A 24,252-nucleotide genomic window follows, 5' to 3' on the forward strand; every position below is an offset into this window, starting at 1 on the left:
TCAATCGGTCCTAACAGATCATTCTCGAGATCATAAAGGGGAGCTAGATTTAGCTCGCCTAATAATGAGGCATCATCAAAATCATTACAATAAATGAATTGAGAATGAGAAGAGGATGAAGCATGATTCGCCATTTGACATGAAATATTATAAGAATGAGAAATAAAAGCAATGAAGAAGGATGAAAAAAATAGATAATGTTGGGGAGAGCAACGCAACAATCCCTGTAATACGATGAAAAAATTTGACAGTTCTTAAAGATGCAAACAATACAACTAATATTAACCTTGTAGACTGAGGCTGACTCGGATTTCAGAGGATAACCACGTACTAACAAAAAAAAAGAAGTGGAAAACCAACACAATATAACATCTTTTCATGTTGCATTTAGAATATAAAACTATAGGCCTAAATTTACACCAAAAGCGCAAACAGAATCTAGACGAGAAAAAATAAAGCAAACAAAAAAAAAGTCAGGTTAACCTTTTGACATTTTTTTGTATTGTTTTTTTTATTTGTTTTGAAATGCGTGTAATTAAACTTGGAATAAGGGTCAAATAGGTCACCGAACTTCACATGAAATTGCAATTAGGCCATCGAACTCAAAAACAATGCACTTGGGTCCCTGAACTACACAAATTTATGCAAATTAACCCAAAGTGACTTGTTTGACTTGATCTTCCTGTTACCACCTTTAAAAATAATATTCTAAAATAATTTAAAATAAAATAAATAATTAAAATTAAATTTAAGAAAAAAAAAAGGAACTGCCGCAAATCTTCCTCTTTCGGTGGTCTATTTGACCGTTATTACATTAAACTTTTTTAAATTAAAACTTTTTTTACATGTCATTTAGTCCTCCGAAATCAGCACATTGTTTTGGAGTTTAGCAGATATCCACGTACTTACAAAATCAATTGTCAAAAAAAACAGTATAACGTCTTTTCATACTGTGTTTAAAAGGTAAAACTAAAGTCCTAAATATACCCCAAAAAAAACAAACTGGGATACCAAAGAACTTTTAAAACGCGGTCTCTAAAACTAGACAGAATCAAATAAATCAAAAAAACACTTTCCTGTTTACCTTTTGACATTTTTTTTGTTTTTTTTTTTTAAAATTTATTCTGAAATGTGTGTGATTAAACTTTGTTTCCATTAATTTGTCAGTCCGACATGTCCTTTGCTCCTTTGAAAGCAGCACTTGGTTTTTCTTATAAGAAAATTATGTTTGATCATTTCCTTACAGACGTCAATTAACCTTCCCTTTCACCTTAATTGTTTTATTTCTTTATACTTTAACATTTCCAATCAAATGGCAAATTATGTTTCATCCTCATCTCATTCTCATTCGCTTTCTTGTTCTGACTTTGAAGATACTTCCTTTTGGAATGAACTAAATCTACCTTCTCTTTTGCAGTTTGAGAATGAGTTGTACACACTCCTAGAACCAACTGTTGAAGGTGAACAAGTTATTGACGCTGAGCCGGTCGCCCAAGTTGTTCCACCTGTTTTACCTAAACCTTTGGAAGAGGTTGCAGTCGAGGAAAAAAAAAAGACTCCGGTGAAGAAAACCTTGTGTGATTCAAGAACGATCACTAAGGAAATGATCTCAAGTTATTTCCATCTTCCGATTAGTGAAGCAGCGGTACAATTAAAGCTTGGTCTCACAACATTAAAGAATAGGTGCAGGATATTAGGAATTTCCCGATGGCCTCGAATAAAACTCTTGAAGTTAGAGGATGAGGATGATAAAGAAATTCCTATTTCTTCTCCTGAACAAGATTACCGTCCTTTTTTTAATCATGCTGAAAACCCCCCCTTGGATTATCACTTCAATAATCCAACTTCATCTCCAACAGGTAAAACTTTACACCAAATTCAACAAAGTTGTTGCTTCGCCGAACAATTAGATTTCGACTGGGGTCTTGTGACTGACATGCTATGTGGCCAGAACGATGTTTCACTTGAGGCGCCTCCAGTTGTACCTGAATTATCCAACTCAACTGAAATCATTGTATTTGACAAGAGAACCTCTAAACACTGGGGTTTAAATACTATTTCAAAATTCTTCCACTTACCCGCAGCCCAAGCAGCAAGGGAGCTCAGTGTAAGTGAAGATAAGTTGAAGAGAATGTGCACAAAATTGGGAATTAAACGATGGCCATACCGGAAATTGCAAAGCATGGACAACCTTCTTGAGAACTTGCAATATCTCAGCAAAGACAAAACATATGCTGTCTGCAAAGAGAAAGTTATTGAGCTTCAAAAGGAAAAGGAACGAATGTTAAAGGACCCAAATATTGAGTTACGTGCAGAGACTCAAGTAATTAGGGAATCTTCAAGAAAGAAAAGAAGATATCAACATTTGATGGATATTGCACACGCTGCTAAATATGACAATTCATGGAAACTTCATGGCGTCAAATCAGAAGTGATAGATGAACCACCTTAAGTTTCACAAGATCGTTATTGTATTCTCGATTTCATTGATAATTAAAGCTTTTCCGTTCTTAATTTTCTTTTGTAAAAAAACAAAATTTAAATAAATATATACTTTTGGGTAGTAATTGTTTCATCATTTGTCATTTATTTGTGTTTTTTTTTTGTTTTTAAAAATATATTGGGTTTTCCCCTTTGCATACTGCCAATTGACTCTGCCAGATAAAATGGAATGATAAATAGAGTTTCCTTTTGTACAAACGCAATATACTTGAACGAACATGCTTTTATGCAAAGCCAATTATATGTGACAATATCGTCTGTAAATGTTGCAAGTAATTAAAAAGAAAATTGAAACATATTAATATTATTTTACACTTACTCATCCCAATCTATTACTCTATTATGGTCATAATGTCAATATTACAATCTTTTTTTTTCATGAATAAGTTCAAATAAACATTTAATGTTAAACTTACATATATGAGTTTACGTTGGGCCTTGCATTACGCGCAACGCGCGTATCTTGGCTAGTCAAATAATAAAGTGTGAAATTCTTGCTAATCTTCCACCAAACATTTTGGTGTCTGCGCTATTGAAAGTCAGATTTTTATTGGTGTTTTTTTTTTCTCCGGACGCGGTAGACAAGTGGAATATGGTACGACCTGCTCAAAACTGCAACTAACGGCTGCATCATCGTCAACCATATGATTTTTCTTGTTAGTGCAGATATTTGAACGTCCCATGAAGCTGTCGGCTTTCATAGAAGAGGTCGTGTCTATGCCATTGACTCGTTTCTTTGGTCATTGTCTGTATCTTATTATGCCACCAAACCTAAACCCCCTTTTTTAGTAATGATTTTATTTAATTATCAGCTCACGGGCGAGGCTGCTTTTTACACCCTTTGACCATTTCTCCAGGCACAACCAACATAACACAGTCATTTAGCTCATAATAATAATAATAATAATAAGACTTTCATCTAAATAGGCTTCACCTAGAATGCATATATGATATACCTTTGAATAGCAACTGTGGACTATTAAGCAAGACATCAATTGAAATTGATGTGTACGTTAATATTTGAAAATTGTAATTTCCTAAACTTTGATTTATGAAAAAGCTCACAATTATTCCCCAAAAGTGCGCTCTGTTGAAGTTCACGGTCAGCAAAGGATCACACCACAAGGATGTAAATTAAATCAACTTAGATTGTCTATATAACTGATTGATTCAAACTAAAAAAAATCAATATAGTACTCATTCGAGTGTCGAATTTAAAATTTTGTAGTTATCAAGTTAATTATTTGACCAATTTAATTGAGATTATCTGCATAATCCCATAACCTATATATGAGAGAGTACAAAACATACTCATAATAACGTTATATACAATACAATAGAATGGAGATATAACTCTTGTGGAACCATGACTGAACCATATTAGTTACAAGTGGGCAAATTATTGTGTGGTTCGTGGTCTACACAACTGTGGACCACGATCTAAAATGACATCGTTGAATTTTATAAGTTAAAATAATGTACATTATGAGTTTGAATAATGTATTTTTGTGTTAGAATAATGAAACTTATGGGTAAGATAATATACTTTATGAGTTAAGAATAATATATATTATTAGTTATAAAAATGTATGTTGCACTGAGTTACATAAAACAAAATTACACGAAACGATGTCGTTTTTGGACCGTGATCCACACACTGTGTGAACACACGCAATAACTATTGATAACTTGCACTGACGGTGGGCCATATGGGCTCTCAATTAGATTTTTTTTTTTTTTGATAAAGGGCTCTCAATTATAGATTAAAACCCAGAAAAATCATTTGTTGAAGCCCAATAGAAGGATTGAATGTATCATAGGCCCATAAATCAGAGTAAAATATTTTTTTTTTACTGATACCCGACCCGTAACCGACCCACCCAGATTTCGAATCCCTAATTTGGTAAACCCTACTTGGAGAGGAAGTTTCAGGTTCAAGGGGTTTAAGGGAAGCTCCTCCAGGACTAACTGCCAGCGAGGATTTTGATTGATGAGAAATGGCAGCTTCAAGGCTATCTTCCATGGCAGCCGTCGCCGCTGCCGCGGCGGTCGCCAGTTCAAGCTCCAAGATGTCGAACCGCGCGTACGCTGATTCTCCGTTTCGCTTCTATCCTTTCTCTTCCTCACCCTCTCCTCCTCCTCCACCTTCTCCGGCCGACGATTCTCCTGCTTCGGATTCCAAAGCTCCCGCAGAGGATTCTAGAGGCGGCTTCGATCACCAAGCTCTAGAGAGGGGCGCGAAAGCCCTCAAGGAAATCAACAGCTCTCCGTATCACAAACAGGTGAGTTATAATACATTTCTAATTTTTCATTGCATGCTAAACAGATTCGTATACCTAATATGTTGATATTGATTTTTTGTCAAGGTGTTTGAAGTAATGAGAAAGCAGGAAAAGACGCGTATCGCTGAATTGGATGCGGAGAAAGCTCATTTTGAGGCTATCCAAGCTCACGCTGATATTGTGAGTCTCTTCGTTTAGCTGAACTTTCCTTCTGGATTTTCTATTTTGATTGGTTAGCCCTTTATATGCTTTTTTGGCTGGAAATACTAGTCAGTTCTTATTAGAAAAATGAATAAAATTAACCATTATAAAGACTCCTAAGAAACATGGAAAGAAATATACAAAGCAAAGCAAAGATAAAAATTGTGTGAAGTGGAAGAAAGAGAAAATGTTCACTCAATGCTGAATTTTTTTTGGTTGAAGTTCAAGGGCATGCTTAAGATGTGGTATATTACTGAACATGGTTTCATTCTTTCATTTCACATGATATATGAAGCATGTGATGCACTTGATTTCATTAGTCTACTTGCATTGATTGCATCCTCCTTGTTGGTTTCTTATGTAGGAGAAGCAGCAAAAATGGTCAGAAGATCAGCGGGAGCTTTACCAACAGCAAGCACAAGCAAAGGCACAAATGCTGAGATATGAAGATGAGTTGGCTAGGAAAAGAATGCAGGTGTGGTTCTCAGCTTCTTTTCTAAATCTTTTTCTAGAGTCATGCAATTGAAGAGTTGAGGCGAATCTTTGGAGGGTAACTAATTTAGTTTCCTGACAAGGGTAGAGTTTATTGTATTCAAAATATGTTTCACTGGAGTAGCACAACCTTCGTCATATTTGGAAATTTGGACTTGTTTATCAAGCATTGGTTATAATCAGTTAAGTTCGATTTAGAAGGGAAGCTTTTGATTCATTATTGTTGAAAAGCTTTTCCATGATTGATTGTTCAATACATCATTTACCACTATTACAGACAGATCATGAGGCTCAAAGACGTCACAATGCCGAATTGGTTAAGATGCAAGAGGAGTCATCCATACGAAAAGAACAATCAAGACGAGCAACTGAAGAACAGATCCAAGCTCAGCAACGGCAAACAGAGAAAGAGAGAGCTGAAATAGAACGAGAAACTATAAGAGTCAAGGCCATGGCTGAGGCTGAAGGCCGAGCTCATGAGGCTAAATTGACTGAAGATCATAACAGGCGGATGCTAGTTGAGAAAATAAATAGCGAAAAAGAGAAGTGGCTTGCTGCAATAAATACGACTTTCACTCATGTTGAAGGTACTCAAGAAATATGGTGTGTATTGTTTACTACATGATCTGGCCTATATGTCCGTATATGCACTATCTCATCAACAGAAACTATTGATACAATTTAGCAGTGTCATTTGAACTTGCCTTGTGCTGGCAAGGGCAAGGACTGGATTGTTTGTTGGTTTTAAATGGGGACTATAATCGACATGATTTTCATAAACTAATATAATATATAATATTTTCCTGATGAGTTGTAATAGTTTGCTATTTGAGAAATCATGATTTTTCTTTATATAAAGAATCTATTTATTTCTCCGCTCTTTCTGATTTTAATTGCCTGCATTGTTCTACAATTTCATTCAGTTATCTTTTAACAACAATTTGCAGAGGGATTCCGTATTTTATTGACTGATAGGAGTAAGTTGATTATGGCTGTGGGTGGAGCTACTGCATTAGCTGCTGGAGTTTATACCACAAGGTCAGTGAAATAATCAATGCAACCTCTTTTTTGTTATGTAAGTCCAGACAAGTTCCTAAAAGGCACATTCTCCTCACAGTACAAAATGTTATCCTTTAATTCTGACCTCATTTTGGCAAAACTAAGTGGCTTCATTCCTATCAACATCGATCATCTCAATAAAACTTGAAGGAATGTGTCCTGTAATTTCCTTAATCCTGTGTGCTCAAATGTTCATTCAGGGAAGGGGCCAGAGTTACATGGGGATACATTAATAGGATTCTTGGACAGCCATCGCTCATCCGTGAATCATCAATGAAAAAATTTCCTTGGTCAGGGAAGATTTCAGAAGTTGCAACTAGAGCATTCAGATCTGGTACAGCTGCTGAGGGAGTAGCATCTTCACAAAGTAAATCTACTTTCAATAATATTGTCTTGCACCCCTCATTGCAAAGGAGAATAGAACACCTTGCACGGGCTACAGCTAACACCAAATCTCATCAGGCACCATTTCGTAATATGCTATTTTATGGGCCTCCTGGCACTGGTAAAACAATGGTTGCCAGGGAAATAGCCAGAAAATCGGTATGGATTAACCATCCTTTATCTTTTATTGTCTTGGCAATTAATTATCTTGCAACGCATTAGCATGGAAATACTTTTTGATGCCAGAGTAAGAATTTGTGTGTTCAAATTTGTAATCAAATATACCATCTTCTATTTGTGGACTAATTAAAGTTATAGAAAAATGTTAATACTTCCTCTATCCATTTTACTTGTCATGTTTACTATTTGAATGTGAAACAAACTCTTCTTTGTTTGCTTATTTACTTCAATGTTTACTTATAGTTTTTAAGTTGAACTTTATGTGTTTATTATAATTTTTACGCAATTTCTGAATATATAATTTTTTTCTTGTGTTTATCTATTATTAAAAATAAATTGTAATTAACTTGAGTCATCCTACTTTATTCCAACTGGACACAAAATGGAAGAGGGGACTAAGTAATAAAAGTAATATTACTGCAGTAGATGTAAAAAGGACTGTCTAAACCTCTTTTTTCCTAGGGAATGAACTCTCATGGAGTTAAAATGAACTCCATGCTCTAACAGTCACTGGTTCTAAATTCTACAGGGATTGGATTATGCCATGATGACCGGAGGAGATGTTGTACCATTGGGTGCTCAGGCAGTGACTAAAATTCATGAGATTTTTGACTGGGCCAAAAAATCCAAGAAGGGCTTATTGCTTTTCATTGACGAGGCTGATGCCTTCTTATGCGAGTAAGTTGCTTAATACTACTCGGTGGTGTTAAAATGAAAATTTTCTAGTTATCAAGATTTGTCTGAGTAAGATGCAATCGAATTCATAAACATCATATTATCTATCCTCTTTCTGGTCTATGATATCAATTGTTGTTCATTCACAATATGTAAAATTTTATTTTATTTCCTGCAGGCGAAACAGCATACACATGAGTGAAGCCCAGCGGAGTGCTTTAAACGCTATGCTTTTTCGAACAGGAGACCAGTCCCGGGATGTGGTTCTCGTCCTCGCAACCAACAGGCCAGGGGATCTTGACAGTGCCATCACCGACCGCATAGATGAAGTCATTGAATTCCCTCTTCCCCAGGAGGAAGAGCGTTTCAAATTGCTGAAGCTGTATCTGAACAAATACCTCTCCAGCGAAGGCAGCAGCGACTCCAAGTGGGGAGGAGGTTTGTTTAAGAAGCAACCACAACAAATCACAGTAAAAGACATATCCGATGATATAATCAGAGAAGCTGCTCGGAAGAGTGAGGGGTTTTCCGGCCGCGAGATAGCCAAACTCATGGCTAGCGTGCAGGCGGCCGTTTACGGCAGCCCGGATTGCGTCCTGCATCCCCAGCTCTTCAAGGAGATTGTGGACTATAAAGTTGCAGAGCATCAGCAGCGCATTCAACTTGCAGCTGAAGGTGGAGAGCCTGCATTCTGCACCAATTAGCTGCCAAATTTTTTGCTCAAACTATAGAGATCTCTTGCAGAGTTATTCTTATCATCTCAGGCATAACAATGTAAAAGTAGAATCCAAAGTACTTTACTCGATACTTCATGAGTATATACTTTTAGGATTCAAAACGTTTCAGTTTTGTGTTTGAAACCCTATATTGTAAACATTTTGTTAGTAATAATAATTGCACGATTTTGAATTCTTTGAAAAAGAGTTAATAATTTACGGAGTATTAAACTATTAGGTCTGATAAGGAGAAACAAAAAAGAACCACTATTGAAGAGTGTAGGAACCACTATTCAAGTGAGTGAGAAGTGAACCTCAGTTTAGATTGTTCATAAGTCATACCTGATTGGCTCAAATTGAAAAAGTCATCTTGTATTAGAAGTTGAATGTGTAATCTTGTGTTACTAAATACGGACCTCTCGTAGATAAGATGAATGGATGATGATACAAAATACAAAATAGATTCATCACAATTTACATGATGATGATACAAAATACAAAATAGATTCATCACAATTTACATACTGAATATTCGCAATTCTTCGGATCTACTTTACAAGGTAGACTCATCACAATTTAAATAGATCTGGATCTACATTGGAAGCTGAACCCAGTTCTTTCATAATAATTTGCCATCGCCTGCTGCATGGATCACAGTCTCACAGTTGTTACCTGTCCAAAGGCCAAAAGCCTTGTTTGACATGCCTCCTAAAACACGGCCGCGTGTCCGAAGGCCCAACGCACCTCCTAAAATGCCGCCACGATTCTCACTCACTGCATGACGGTTTTCATTCCCCCCTGTCCCCTATCCCCTCGCTCTGAGCCTCTGAGCACTGTTATATGTCCCTCAATCCGTTCCGCGGAGCTCTCAAAAAATCTCGATCTGTTTTCTAATCATCGCCGGAAATGGAGAAGAGAAACGCGGAGTTGCTGTTACTTTGGCTGGCGGCGGCGCTGCTGTGCTGGTGTTCGCAGGAGGGAGCGGCGGAGAGTGCTAAGCATACACAGAATTCAGCCGCTACTGATATGGGGATCAACGGCTCCCAATATTCACAAGCGCAGCGGTTCCCAGGCCATAACCGCCAACCTCTTCGAGTAAGCCTTTTTAATCAATCACATATAATTTACTTTTACAATTTAAAGCTCAAATAACTTTATGTAGATTTTACACCGTAAATCTTTTAAATTAGTATAATTTTTAGACTATATAAATTATTTTTAAAAATTTTTACTGTAAACCTCCACATTACTATTATTATACGGAGTAAAAAGTTTTTACTATTTATTTATGTTATTATTAGTATTTTGACCTGCTATATATGGCGGTAAAATTTAAAAATTTGAATTAATTTCAGAAAATTTTGCTCAAATTTACCTCGTAATTGGTTAAGTATTACTGTATGTATATGGTGTTAGTGTCACGTATCATATACGGAGTAATCAATAGTGCATGCAATGATCTTTCGGAATAGTGAAAGTCCTGTATCTAATAATCTGATTCTGCACACGTTATATGATTAATAAAGTGATCAGTATGGCGAGCATAAAGGCAAGGCATAGAAATATTTGTGTTTTGAATTCGTTTTAGTATGTGATGTTAATTTTGATTAACTTAACTAATTTATGGATTGTGCTTTGAAGCTGATTGATTTGGTTTAAATCAGGGGACTGAAGAAGATGGAGCGCAGAGATTGGTTGACAGTGCAGGTGCAGTAATTCCTACTGCTTAAAGTGATAGAGTTTCAATTCACTATCCTTTCATCATTAAGGTTTATTGCTCTAGATCATTTCTGATGAGACATTGATTGATTTCTTTATTTATTTTATTTTTTTGGCGCAGAAACACAAAGATATGCTTCTGTTAAAGCTAATGAGATGGGAGATATGGCATCTGAAAAACTAGGAGGCTTCAAAAACATTGTTTCGGACATGGCTGGTGGTTTGAAGGCAAAAGTGAAGGATAAAGCTTGTGATGCCTATGCCTTTTGCTCTGAGAAAGCAGAACAAGGAATAGACATGGCTTCAAACGTATCCACCGATGCCGAAGAAACCGGGAAAGGTGCAGCAAGCAGTTCTTATGGACATGCCTCAGACAGGATGAATCAGGCTGGGGACATGAAAGATAAAGCATCTGGCAAAGCCAAACAAGCAATAAAACAGGGTTCAGATAAGGCTGCCTATGATGAAAAGATTGAAAAATCAGAAGCCTTTAAAAGATACCAGCATGCCAAATCAGAGGTTTATGAAACTTGTGCATCTGCCAAGGATACCATGACTGAACAAGCCAAGGACAAATATGAACAAGCCAAAGAGAGAGCTTCACAAGCTACTGGTGATCTTGGAGCAAAGATGAGGGAACCTGCCCCTCTTAAATCATAACAAGTTAATTACATCATATGCTGTACTATATATATTACTGTTCTTTGTCTAGCATGGTGTCCTTTGGTTTACAACATAGTTTCTACTGCATAATAGAACAAATTTTCATGGTTTCCTAGTTTCTAAGATCAGATATACTATGCTTGATACTTTCTTTCATCTTGGAAGTTTCTTCATAATTAGGACCATAAATTAGTGTTCTTATTCCAGCTGAAAATGTCATATATGTTACATAGACTGCATAGCTTCTGCTTATCCTGCTTTAGCTAACAGTATACTACTACCAAATACAGAAGCTGCACTCAAATTTTGTTTAAGATCTTCCAACACTGCATTTGACAAGAACAAGGTTGTTCAACCTCAAACCTCACAAGAGAACTAGAGTTGGGTCTTGGGTCCCTACTTCACTGCAGCGTGCTGGTTCAGGTAATAATTTGACAAATCTGATCTCTTCATTTACCTTATATATATTTGTATATGAGTGTAATTTATTTATTTCTTTCCCCAAGTTGAGGAGCACATGCCCAGCTTGGACTGTTGCATGTCTAAATCCACTTAGGTTCTTAGCAGTGTGCGGTTCCTTTGGTAATCATAAGGACTCTTGATAGGAGCGGTTCGGGTTAGTTTGGTCATCATAAGGACTCTTGATAGGAGCGGTTTGGTTTAATTGGCCTTAGACAACTTAAGTTGATTTACCTCTTCATGGTCTTTTACTAGTTATTGTCATAAGGCAAGATTTATGTAGTGCACACCTCTTAATACAAAGGCCAATTTAAGTTGGTTTACCTCTTTATGATCCTTTACTAGCTATTGTCATAAGACGAGATTTATGTAGTGGACACTTCTGAATATGACATGTTTCATTCCTCATCTTAAAAAAAGAGAAGAAAAATACTATGTGCACTCTCATTTTATACTTCTACACACAAAATATTAATATAGACGCTTGTAATAGGACTCACATATAAAAATAACTTATTAGAGTTTGCTAAGTAGAATGGAGTAAAATTGAGTGAGTAAGATTTGAGAGTATGTGTACTATAAGTCTTTGACTCCCAAAAGGGCAATGCAACATTGAACCCCCCAGACAATTAGGTGAGACATATTTTGACTTGTATAAAACTGTTTGGTCCACCAGTGACCTGTCAAGATATTTCATTATCCCGGTGTCTAAGGCTTTTTTGAGTGGAGAAACATGACTAATTAGCAAGTCCATCGACAAGGATGCTTTCGTAGTGGTTGGGTTGCCAGCCGCAATCTTTACTTGGACTATATATTCAACAACCTTGTCTTCTACCCCATAGTTTATTCTGACAGTAGGTGAATTATTTACAGAATGGTGTTGTATAATATACCAAGAAATCAATTCATGTTAACTGGCTCAATCTATAGTTGTGTCACAGTCTAGTACGTGCCAGAAGTTTTATCCCATATTAGAAGTTATGACTTATATATATGATTTTTCATGTTTACCTACAAAATGACAAACTTCTTGCATGGTTTCTACAAATATAATTGTACATGGTCCCAGTGAGGCTTATAGCACTTTCTTCCAATCTTGATTACGTACATAATTTTTAATTTTAATTTTTTCAAATGTTTGGGGAGATAAATTAGGGGCTCCATTATAGTTCAAAATTGGCAAATGCTAAAAGCTTTGTGAATGAGTAGTATAACAAGAGTAGTATAACTATATGACTCTTAGTCTTAGCTATGGATATGACTCTACTATTGAATACAAGAATGGAATGGACCTTTATTTTAAGGTGTGCATTGAGTAATTTTCATTTACATTTATGTGTAATAATATGTAAATTATAATGGAGAAGTACTAGAAAGATTTTGTGTTGTTGATTTGACTCAAAAAGTGTTAGGAAAAATTCAATTTGTAATATTTTGTCCAAGAATTATATTCTGGCTTCCACCCTTATTTTGAGACAGGTTAAAGATTTTCTTACATGTATAGTGGTTTAGTGGATGGACATTTGCACTCATAAATATTTTTAGCAATAGGGTGGGAGTTTAATTTGAAGCTCATCATATAAACAATTTGGATTTGGATATGAGTTTTACCAATTTGGTGTGAAAATTGAAATTAAGGTTGCTCTATTTATTTTTTTCTCAGGTCGGGTGAATTTATGAGATTCAAGCTAAGATATAATCAAATGAGCAGTAAAATCTGAATAAATTTTTTTTTCTTAAAGAAGATCAGAGTTTTTCCTACTTTGAAGTTAGAGGTTTAATTTTGTACCAGTCTCCTAGTTAGAAGAATTTATGGCATATCTTCCATTCGAAATGGAAATTTAACATTACAGCGTCCAACGTCTGATGTCTGTACCAAGGTTGTTAATTAGTAGGGAGTAGATAGCTGAATCGTACGTTGCCAATATATCCTCACTGTAAAGCAAAACCTTTTAACTAGCTCCTATAACCTATAAAGCTATAGTATTTAATTGCATGGTTGTTCCTTTCAGTTGTGTTTCCAAGAAATCTTTAGCCATGTAATGTTATATGTATTCTATTTTTTTTTATTACATTATGCTCCATATGTATTCTAATTTTATTTATTTATTTATTTATTACATTATGTTAAAATGATAATTTTTTGCTCATCTTTGTTCACAATCAGTTATTCAATTCAAGAATTAACTGTACTATTTGTGGATGTTAAAATGACAATTTCTGATTGATATAGTTCTACTCTTTCTTTCAACAAAATCAAAGTATGCCACGAGAGTTTTGTACACTTTGAGTTGCTCCATAAGAACTCAAAATTTTGGAAAATTGTCACTTATCAAAATGTTATACCCCTTAAAGATTAACAAAATTAAAATTAATTAAATAAATAAAACTAATAATTATTATTTTGTCATATCATTATATCAATGAGTGATTATTTGTAAGTGGTAATTATAGGGTAACTTTTTTTTAAATAAAAATATGACCATAGAGAAATAATTTGTTTATTTAAAAAAAGAAGAAATAATGGCTGGTTTATGGTTTGAAAAAAAAAGTTCTTGGGAATATATTCTTAAAATTTGAGAAAAAATGATTTTATTTTATGCAATTAATGGAGAATTTATTCTATGAAAAAATTGAATTGTACTTTAGTCTTAGTTATTTTATTATTTTTTGTTGACGAAAGAAATTCACAGTTACTATTCGAGGGTATAAGTTAGATAAATTCTGTTCCTGTATAATCGTAAATCGCATATGAGAGGTAATATGCATTAAGAAGACCCTGTACGATCAACCGAGAAAGTTTTGATAAGAACCAAATTCATAATTATAAGAATCAAATTCATAATTTTCTAGCATAAAGAATCATGTGATACTACACTTCAGAGAAAACATACAATATGAATATCTCTTTATTATTTAGAGATATTTGAGTTTTTAACAACTTATGTTTCATAGACCAAACAATGAATTGATTTGAAGTAATTTTTATTTTATAGAATTTAAAAGGAATTTATTCTCAATTTTTTTTCACTATTCAAACTGGCTGTAAGTGTTTTAATGCAATTAAAACATGAATTTTTTTTCAAGAAATGAATTTTCAAATAGTTGTAATTGCAAAATAGTTCCAAAACAATTTTGAAAATTTTCATAAATTCTTAGAAAAGAAATGTGTTCAAAAGGAAGAATCATTCTTTCATAACTTTATAGCAAGCATTTAGAAGGGGTGCAATGTATAGCTCAGTAGTAACACTTTCAGATAGTATATCAACAGAAGGGCCATTAATAAAATTAAATGAGCATTCATATGTTCATAGTTGCATAAAGTTGGGAATATATAATAATGTATAAAAAAATGGTTATATGAACTAGCTTTCCCTCTATGTACTACTAGCTATTATGCACAATATAACTATGATCTGAGATGTTAAGAATCACGGGTGTCATTTGCTTACATTTGTTTCTTCTTCTCAGCTTGTTTACTGTTGTGCATCCAGACCTTGAACACTTGTCTCTTCACACCCACTTCACTGCAAAACTTGTGCACTTCTTGATCATCTTGCTTCTGGATCCTCCACCCTATTTTCTCTGCAAATTCATGCATTTGTTGTTTCTGCTGCTGGGTGAATTTTGTTCTAAACCTTTTCTTTGATGAGGGCACTTGCGTTAGCCCTTGTCCACCACCGGCATTGAGATCTTCACTTGATGATTCTGCCGGAGCTCTGATCGGCGGTGGCATGGCCCCCCTGTAATGCTGTTGCTGGGGCAGCATTGGTGGGTTTTGTGTCTGAAAGGTGCTCCTACTACCATGCCTGATTCCTTTACGGTGGAAGTTGCGGTGACAATTGCAAGCTGCACATTTCAAGGCTTCTAGGGTGCCTTCTTCTCCACTGGGCATGAATTCTCCACAGCCGTCTGTTACATGGCCGCCTGTGCTGGCAGCATGGTTCTTCAGGCATTCTCGGTAGCGAATTAAGGTAGTTGTATTACTTGTATCAGTATCAGCAAATCTTTGAGGCAATACTTGCTGGGTTGTAGGTTTGTTGTTTAGTAAGGATGGATCTGGATCTGGGTTTGAAGGACCTTCATGCATATGATGATGCTCTAATTCTTTTTCCCCCATCTGATCTAGGGTTTGCTGGGATGATGATTCTTGGGCCTGCAGGTTGATTCTTGAAGGTGGATGTGAACTGAAAGCCATAGACCTTGGAATCCCCTCAAACTTCTCCTTGCTTCTGGACTCCATTGATGCTAAATCAGGTAACTTAACCCTTTTGCTCTTCAATTCAGCTTCTGCTAGTCCTAGGTTAGCATCAACATCATATTATTATTATAATACATATGCATACATTTATATAATAGATCTGCAGAAGACCAGACAGCAAGCCAATTTCTTTATCTTCTAAAGTGGAGATTAGTGGTGAACCCACAAACCCATTTCCTTAAACTTCAATTACTCATCCTTACGGAAGCAAGAAATGATGGCCCAGATGACTATCCTACATGGTTAGGCTTTAATCAAGAAACATGAGCTGAGCTATATACTAACCTAAGCTAGATTAGAAAAGGAGAAGAGAGAGAGAGAGAGAGAGAGAGGGGTTTAGAGTTTAGAGTGGTAATTGTTTTTGGTCTCCTTTAGAGGCATCAAAACCCCTCCAAGAAACCAACCGGCAATAAAAGGAAGAATAAATGAATGAATAATGGAGGAGTGGAGTGGAGTGGAGCTACTTACAGTGAGTGATGAGAAAGATGAGACTTAGCTCCACTAACAACCGACAGCTTCCTCTTCGTCCTGTTGTGCAACCTGCACTCTGACTGCCATTACTGCTTTCTCTTTCTCTTTAATTTCTTTCTTTGTTGTTTCTCCTCCCCCACCTGAGTGGGTAGTGGGGGAGTTGATGGGATGTTGCCTTTTGTTTGACTGGCTGGCTGTATGGGAATTTCAGCAAATATGGATAATGGAACCTTAATTAAGCTTGTTTTAGCTAGGCTTCAAGACAATAATCTCAGTTTAGAGTTGAAGAAGAGGAGAGAGCGATGGTGGAATAGTGGAACGTGGAAGGAAGAGGGATGGGGGAGGTCAGAGGAAGAGTAGACTTTTGTGTGGGTGGGAAATAAAGTTAAAATAGGACACCACAAATGCTTTTCTCCTGCCCCGGACCATCATTTATTTTGATTGATTTAGTGCTGATATTTTCTCTCTCTCTCCCGCGTCCACCAAACCAAACCTCGTAGCCACTCCACGACCAGAGTTGCTAATGACAGTATGACACTTTTATGAGATGGTATAACTAATTTACTAAAAAAATAAATCTTGATCTAGGTGATTGTGTTTTTAGTTATTAAAAAAAATGTTATCTTGATCTTTCTACTGTGAGTGTTGGTTTTACTGCCTTGGATAAGCTAGCAGGCCAACACAACTGTAAAACAAGTTAAGAAAAAATAAGAGAGTAAATTGACAGGGTAATTGCTAGAAAATTGCATTCTGAACCAAAACTTGTTTTAAGGTGCTTCAGGATATTTTTACAAGATTTATGTCCTTTGTAAAGGAAAGAAAGAAGAAGTTAACAAATTAGAGCTTAGGAAAGTTTCCCAAACTGCCATACTTCTTTCCTAATATTGAAAAGAAATTCTGCGCAGAATCTGGAAGAAATCTTTTAACCGCCTCTGAGTACGGAGTTCGATCAAGCATTTCAGCCAACTGCCTTCGCTGGGGCAAATTATTGTGTGGACCATAACATAATATACATTTTTAATGTACTAAATGTACATTATTTTTGTACTGAGTGTACATTATACAAAATAATGTACATTCAGTATACAAATAACGTACATCCCCTGAATATAATATACATTATTTTTATACTGAATGTACATTATTTTTATATTGAATGTGCATTATTTGATAGTATGGTCCACGTGGTCCACACAATAATAATTGCTTGGCTGGGCGTTTCAGCCGACTACCAAGTCAATTGCTAAACATTCACTTTTAGCTGTATGATTAAGTTGATCAAACAAGTTAAATTTTAACTGATAAATCATTTATTCAAATATCTCAATATATTTGTTTTGGGTGTCCCTTTTCCAAAAAATATCCCAATATATGTATGTCTTATACAATAATTATTATATTGATATAATTAGTACGGGTGTCGATGAACACCAGAATCAACTATTTAATTTCTTAATTAGTAACATTACATATGTCCTTCCAAAATACCTAAACTAAATATTTTTATTACAATTAAGTCAACAAAATTGAGTTGTGAACAACAACAATAATAATATGTTGATTAAATGATGTATTTCTGTATTTAAAAAATTGATGTATTTTCTTTATAATAAATTTACTGCAATTTTAAGAATACGGAATGTTTTTGTTTGAGCATTAAATAAATAATAAATATTGAGTAGTATTTTAAACTCTTATTTAAAAATATTTTAGATAAATGAAATTATAAATATTATCGTGTTTATGGGAAGCACAATTTTCTGGACATCGAGGATAATGTTTTATGGATAAACGAAGTATTTAATTATTGTGTAGATGTTTTATTCACTAATAATATTAGGATTAAATGGAATGTTTTGGAAAAAAATTATTAAAAGTGAATTACTACATATAAATCCAGGACAAAAAAAAACTCATAAAAGAAAGAAATTAAGTAGAGAAGTTTAAGTTTTTATTTTATTTTATTCTTTTGGCATAAAAAAAGAAAATTATAGAAGATGTCTTCATACTCTTAAATAAGTTTTTGACAAGAAACCTCTGAACAATATGCATTACAAAAATTATAATTTCGTACGTAAAAATGTTGTATTATAAAAATAAAAGTTCGCAAGTAAAATTGTCGTATTACACAAATAAAAGTAGTACAATATTATGACATATAAAAATTATAAATATGTTTTCGTTTAAGTTTTATTATAAAAACATGACATTTATTGTAGAATATCATTAAAATTTTCTGTGCACTAATCCAATTTTATACGTCGGAGAAAGTGTCAAATTAGTTTCTTAACCTTTATTAAATAGTGTAATTAGGTTCTCCTTTTATACTCGCTCGTAAAATAGTGTAATTAGTTTATAATATCACTTCTTTCAGTTAGTTACCATTATTGATGCTTATATGGATTTTAATTAATTATATAATATTTATTTTATTTGTGATTTTAAAATTTTAAAAATTTTTATATAGTAATTTTTGTAAAAAATAAATATTTTTTAAAACTAAAAGATCAGAGGTTCAAATCCGAAAATGAAGCTGGATGCGACTGCCTTTACTTTTAAGATCTTAACTTCTTAGATAACCATGATTGTCTCTTCCGATATCGTCACTTTAAACTGATAATTTAATACTTTGTGGTGATACATATATCATCTATCTCTATGTTTCATCTTGTCAAATTTTTGATCCATCACTTTCTTTAATTTCTTTTCTCATCTAAATACAAACTTTCTTTTTCATTGTCTTTCTGTCACGATTTCTTCTCACTTTCCAGTCATGTTATTATAAGACGTTGCACCTATAAGAATATTGTAAGTAATAATATATTATTATTAGACATATAATATACAAAATAATAAATGTATGTCATATTATTAATTTAAATTGTTAGTTGATATATTAGACAAAAATGTGCCATAAAAAATATTGGTCTGCACACATGAGTGGTGTGTTGAATATATAATATATAAAATAATGTGTAATTTTATTATTATTTTAATTTTTTAGTTAATTAATATGAAAAACATCCTTCAATTTAGTTATTTTTTATTTTTAAATATCTTATATTTACTAATTAAAATTCCAGTATACATTTTATTTATAATTACTTATTTATTATAATAGACATAATCTCTTTTATACGCTATATAGAATGTCCTAAGTTGAATTAACTATGGATTAATTAAGGTGGATTAAGATTCAATGAATAACTAGTACGGAGTAACTTAAGACAAGATCCAAATTAAAGTTCCAAACATGAAACATGCATAATAAAATGTGTCACTTCTTAGCAATGAGTACACGTGTCAAAAACTCAACGTTGTGTGGCTGTGTGCCTGTGTGCATACCACACATATAATTTTCGTCTCTCTTTTTACGGATTTTTAAAACCAATAGTGATAGATGTCTTTATATCTATCGTTAACAAAATAATTACTCTTTAATAAGTTGAAATTTGAAATAAAAAAAATGAGAAAGGAAAAAAGAAAGAGAAAAAAAAATAGACTTATTAAAACTTACCACATCAAGCAATAAAAATCTACAAGGAATATGAGTAAATTGAAAAACCAAATGTGACTTTTCACTTCTTGTGCCACAGCAACGCCTAGTCGCCTACCTATCTTCAGCATACGCGTAAATGAGCTTTTTGATTAGAGCTCACGCTCAATAGTAAAGTAAAAGAAGTATATTACACACGAACAACATACCATTGAGTAGTGACTATACCTTTTACCTCTTCGTTGTTGTAATTTTCTCTGGCCACCATAAAACATTAAAAGAAATAAAAATCACTAGGTAACATGCAGGGTTGCAAAAATTGAGCCTAGGCACCCGCGGGCCACCTAAATTTTTACCCTAATCGGTGTTATAGGCAGCAGGCTGCCTAGGCCGCGGCGCTGGCTAGGTGGTTGATTAGCTATCATTCTGTTTTTTTTTTTAATGAATGGATTATTTCGCTCAAAATGATGTCGTTTTGAGCAAAACTAACTCTAAATTGTTCAAATTGGTCACAAACCAAAAAACGTATAAAACGAATCAAAATCATCTACTTTAATATTGATACTTTGTGTGTTGTGACTTTGTGGAATTGTATTTTGATTCTTGAAATCTTTATACAATTTACAATTCTAGATATTTTTTAGGTCAATATTTAATATTTTAGTATTGATTATTAAAGTCTTAAAAAATTAATTAAAAAAAGGGCGACCTTGGTAACATAGGACAAAAATTCTCTATTTATTTCTCTTTTGGCAAGGGAAAAAAACATTGGTAATAGAATAAAATACATTGAAAAAATTCTCATAATATATATAATTTCAAAATTTATTATGAAGCAAATTATTGTAGTAGTGTGTACGGAGTAGTGGTTTTGTTTCTTGGTTGAACACAAATTTAAAGTTGTTGACATGTGAAGAAAAGGTAGGTCCCAACAATGGGGACATGTTATTGTTGATGGTATCTAATCTAAACTTTGAATAAGTCCAAATGATCGAGGTGGGATATATTTTGTAGGGTTTCAATTTTGACAACATTACTAATAATGAATTAATTGCAAATTAAATTAGCAAAAAAGAGAAGTCATTGTTTTACAATTTACACACTACTCTCATATTTTGTTTTATTAATTCTTTCCTTTTAAATTTGCATAGACAATGGGCGGTACAATTTCAAATTTTATATTTGACTACCGACTACTAAATTATAAGATAAAGATATATAGTTTTTGTTTCATATCTAATTGATAAATTGAGTTGTGACGGGGACAAATTTTTTACTTTAAATAAGGTTAATGAATATCCTCAATCATTTGTAATTGAAGAAGGTTATTTAAATACTCCCGCTCACAAAAGGTAAAATCTCTCAACTCGGGATTTTCACATCTTGACCTCATATAATTTGTGAAGGTGGTAAATATAATCATGGTGATTCAACGACTTATTAAGTGAAAGGACCAGCACACATTAAGTGTAACTCTCACATTGCATCTATTTGAGCTTGATTATATGTGTCATTATTTACAATTTGTTACTCATGAATCAACTGAGCTACCTGCTTGAATACCCATTAAGAGTACTCTCAACAAAGGGGTTGAAGACTGTCACCATGAGTGCAAAGACTCTTTGTACTGTTGTACGTTTAACCTTATTTGTCATTCATTCTTATATCAAATCTACTCGACGAGGCATCTTGCATCTTCAAAACACAAAATACAAACACCAGGCCGGGTTAGACATTAACTGAAGCAAATTCTGCGAATCCTATAGGCAAAGGACCACAATGAGGTAACTAGATTAGGTTGTCTATAGCTAATCGATTCAAACCGATAGTGCTAATAGGCAACTCCAACAGAGAGTTGAGTTTAATTAAAACTTTATAGTTACTAAGTTAATTGCCCAACCAATTCAAATGGAATTGCCCTTAATCAAAACATATCGTACTAATCGAAATTTGTACTAAAAAAATTGTCTAACCATTCTCCAAGATTTATTTTAGTTTCACTTTGCATGTACTCGTTTGTTTCTATTAAGACTTAAGAATTATTAAATCATGAGAAGTCGATTTGTTACAAATTTAATTTTGAAACTTTGTTATTTATGGTAAGAGAAAAAATAAAAAAAATTTCATTCACGGTAGCTCAATTAGTCTCGGAGAAAATTACAACCACAGTAAAAAAAAAAAAAAAAGTGAGAAAGAAATCGCGAGGGAAATGTAAGTGGAGTAAAGGATTCTTATGAGGTAGTCGTGTCAAGATACATTGTGCATGCTTTGAATTGGGACACCATAGATGCGATGAGATCTAAGAATGTCAAATAAAACAAAAGGGAGTGCTACACCCATGCATCACGTCAACTCTCTTACTTTAGAGCAAGCTCAATAGTGAAGGATTTTATTAGATGGTTTTTGCCGTGCTAACAAAAGTCACAAAGGATTTATCTTTACATTCCCACCAAATTGGAGAACCTAATATCTAGTCTAGAGAGTCCAAGAACCTAAACTCTAATTTGAGAAGTTTTAGCTCTAAGGCGTACGTTATTGGTAGAGTCGAACCCCACCTTACTGCTAAAGTAGTGACTTAAAGTTATATAATTTATGAATTCTCTTACTTTATTAGTGATGGGTTGGTCAATGCCGGTCTTATCTTATGTTTGGTCTCGGACTTAATTAATTGTCGGCCAACAATTACATATCTCAATAATTGATTCTATGCTTTCCAATATATTTTAGACTAGTTTGGTTCATGTTAAGTGTTTTGTAATCTTTCACTAAATAATAAAATATTACTCCCGCTCATTTTATATGTGTGACTTGATTAATGAAACACAACTAAAATTATTTATAATTTATTTTTAATATTAAATTTAGTATTAATATATAATATTTATATTAATACTATTTAAAATATACAATTAATACATTTTCAATAGTTGAAGAATCAAATTTGGTGGATTTGAACTTGAAACCAAATTATTCAAAAAAATCTCACTTTTTGAAAAATCTAATATATGACATTCATTTATATAATGTGAAATTTTTGAACATATAATGTGAACCAAGCACTTAAAAAAAGAAGCCTTTGATCATTACTACGTACTCATTTATCCTTGTACTCAAACAAAATCTTTTCACTTTCATTGTCCATTCCTTCCTAAAGCAAGAACATTCCTAGTTCATCACTATTACAACCAAAAAAAAAAAAAAAGAGTAATTTTTTTTTTTTTTTTTTTTTGGTGACAATATTTTTGGAAATGTCATTAGTCCAGAAAGTGACTTCTCATAGATGTCTGGAAAATACGTAAGAAAGTATGTGTTGGTACGTAGATAGCGTATCACTCTTAAAATATGTGATACAGAGTATAATTTTTGTAGTAATAATATCTGTATTTTCATTTTTTTTAATTGATATAACATGCTTTGATAATCTAATTGATCGCAGTGAATCACAATATTTATTTATTTATTTCTTTAACCAATAAAATTTAGACATGTAACAAAAATTTTACTTTTTTGCGTACACTTATCGTTTTCTCTATAAAATATATTATACATTTATTTAAGAAAAATATGTGAATTTACCTTTGCAATTGATTAGAGTAAGACAAATTATATTATGGACCTCCATTTACATTGCAATGCAGACTATTGATAAATGTTCATTTTTAATATATTAAAGGTTTATACAATAAAAAAATTTTCAATACACTAAAAATAAATTTCCAAAAAATATCATTCAATGTGTTAGAAATGAATCTTTAATATATTAAAAATTAACTTTACATTAATGATTCAACTTATTCGGTGGACCATGATATATATGAAAAGAAATTGTCAGCGGATATTATTCAAGTCATTGATTCAAATCTTGAAAAGAAATTAAATTGTTTGGAGGTGGCGTGCCCTGGAAATCTGGGGTATATCATAACTTATAAGAATGAAAATCGAGTCAAAAATAATGTGCTGCCATTATTATAACCAATATCGATATCTTTCATATCATGTAAAGTATTTATGGAGGTTGTAAGAAATATTTGTAGTATTAATGTTGACAATATTCTAGACAATTTCAACTAAGTTAGTTAGGTAATTTTTTTTTCAATACTACTGACTCTGTTACAATACAATATCTGTTCATAACTACTTTCTCAACATACTGAAGCACAAAGAGTTAATATTACCTCTACTGAGGCTCGGCTCGAACCCACCCCTTTTTATATGCGAGTGCAACTGAGTGTCACTAGACCACAAGGTCTTGGCAAGTTAGTTAGGTAGTTAATTACTTAACTACGAGGTTCAGAGTTACTTTTGGTAAGAATTGCCTATTAATCTTTTGATTTGAATCAGTCAGTTATGAGTAACTTATGTTGATTTATCTTATTGTAGTCCTTTTCTAATTAAGGTGACCCATAACGCACTCAGGTAGGGGTTGCAGGCGACACTACTCTATTTGTCAATTCATTGTTTAGTTAGTGCGAGCTGGGACAAATAATCGTATTTTTATGATGAAAAATACTATTTTCTCCCCTTAAAATTTACCTAATAACTCCTCTCATATATGATGTGACTTAATTATATTCACGAGGTGACATGAATTGATTGATTCCATATACCTTTTGAGTTTTACTACATGGACTTTCAAATCTTACCCTCTAAATTTTTCACTGATGTGGCGGACACAACTCATACTTTTTTCAT

The 24,252-nt window shown here is 33.4% G+C and overlaps 3 protein-coding genes and 1 long non-coding RNA gene across 7 annotated transcripts; 3 read left to right on the plus strand and 1 right to left on the minus strand.

Annotated features, from left to right (window-relative positions):
• The first annotated feature begins 4,499 nt into the window (after positions 1–4,499).
• LOC116000506 (ATPase family AAA domain-containing protein 3C-like) lies at positions 4,500–8,696 on the plus strand. Its single transcript, XM_031240596.1, has 8 exons — positions 4,500–4,784; positions 4,869–4,964; positions 5,350–5,460; positions 5,755–6,064; positions 6,425–6,515; positions 6,737–7,079; positions 7,630–7,778; positions 7,954–8,696. The coding sequence occupies exons 1-8, from the start codon at positions 4,500–4,502 to the stop codon at positions 8,477–8,479; spliced, it is 1,911 nt and encodes a 636-aa protein (XP_031096456.1). The 3' UTR covers positions 8,480–8,696.
• Positions 8,697–9,280: 584 nt separating this feature from the next.
• On the plus strand, positions 9,281–14,902 carry LOC116000455. 3 transcript variants are annotated; one of them, XR_004094108.1, is made up of 5 exons: positions 9,281–9,586; positions 10,156–10,198; positions 10,332–10,873; positions 11,164–11,296; positions 14,804–14,902. XR_004094108.1 is itself a non-coding variant. In XM_031240545.1 (3 exons), exons 1-3 carry the CDS (start codon positions 9,398–9,400, stop codon positions 10,868–10,870), a joined length of 771 nt encoding a protein of 256 aa, XP_031096405.1. In that variant the 5' UTR covers positions 9,282–9,397; the 3' UTR covers positions 10,871–11,134. The 3 variants fall into 3 exon arrangements, 1 of the variants encoding a protein (XP_031096405.1); XR_004094109.1 differs by lacking the exon at positions 14,804–14,902 and adding an exon at positions 12,996–13,392; XM_031240545.1 differs by lacking the exons at positions 11,164–11,296; positions 14,804–14,902 and having other exon boundaries at positions 9,282–9,586; positions 10,332–11,134.
• On the minus strand, positions 14,613–16,726 carry LOC116000454 (zinc-finger homeodomain protein 2-like). 2 transcript variants are annotated; one of them, XM_031240544.1, is made up of 2 exons: positions 16,062–16,726; positions 14,613–15,622 (listed from the first exon to the last, which is right to left on the minus strand). In XM_031240544.1, exon 2 carries the CDS (start codon positions 15,573–15,575, stop codon positions 14,781–14,783), a length of 795 nt encoding a protein of 264 aa, XP_031096404.1. In that variant the 5' UTR covers positions 15,576–15,622; positions 16,062–16,726; the 3' UTR covers positions 14,613–14,780. The 2 variants fall into 2 exon arrangements, with proteins under 2 accessions (XP_031096404.1, XP_031096403.1); XM_031240543.1 differs by having other exon boundaries at positions 14,613–15,631; positions 16,062–16,725.
• On the plus strand, positions 15,189–17,108 carry LOC116000456. The gene is made up of 3 exons (XR_004094110.1): positions 15,189–15,306; positions 15,462–15,589; positions 16,970–17,108. It is a non-coding gene; the product is annotated as an uncharacterized LOC116000456 (long non-coding RNA).
• The last annotated feature ends 7,144 nt before the right edge of the window (positions 17,109–24,252 follow it).

This window comes from Ipomoea triloba, chromosome 12 (genome assembly GCF_003576645.1).
Source record: "Ipomoea triloba cultivar NCNSP0323 chromosome 12, ASM357664v1".
NCBI classification, from domain to species: domain Eukaryota; kingdom Viridiplantae; phylum Streptophyta; class Magnoliopsida; order Solanales; family Convolvulaceae; genus Ipomoea; species Ipomoea triloba.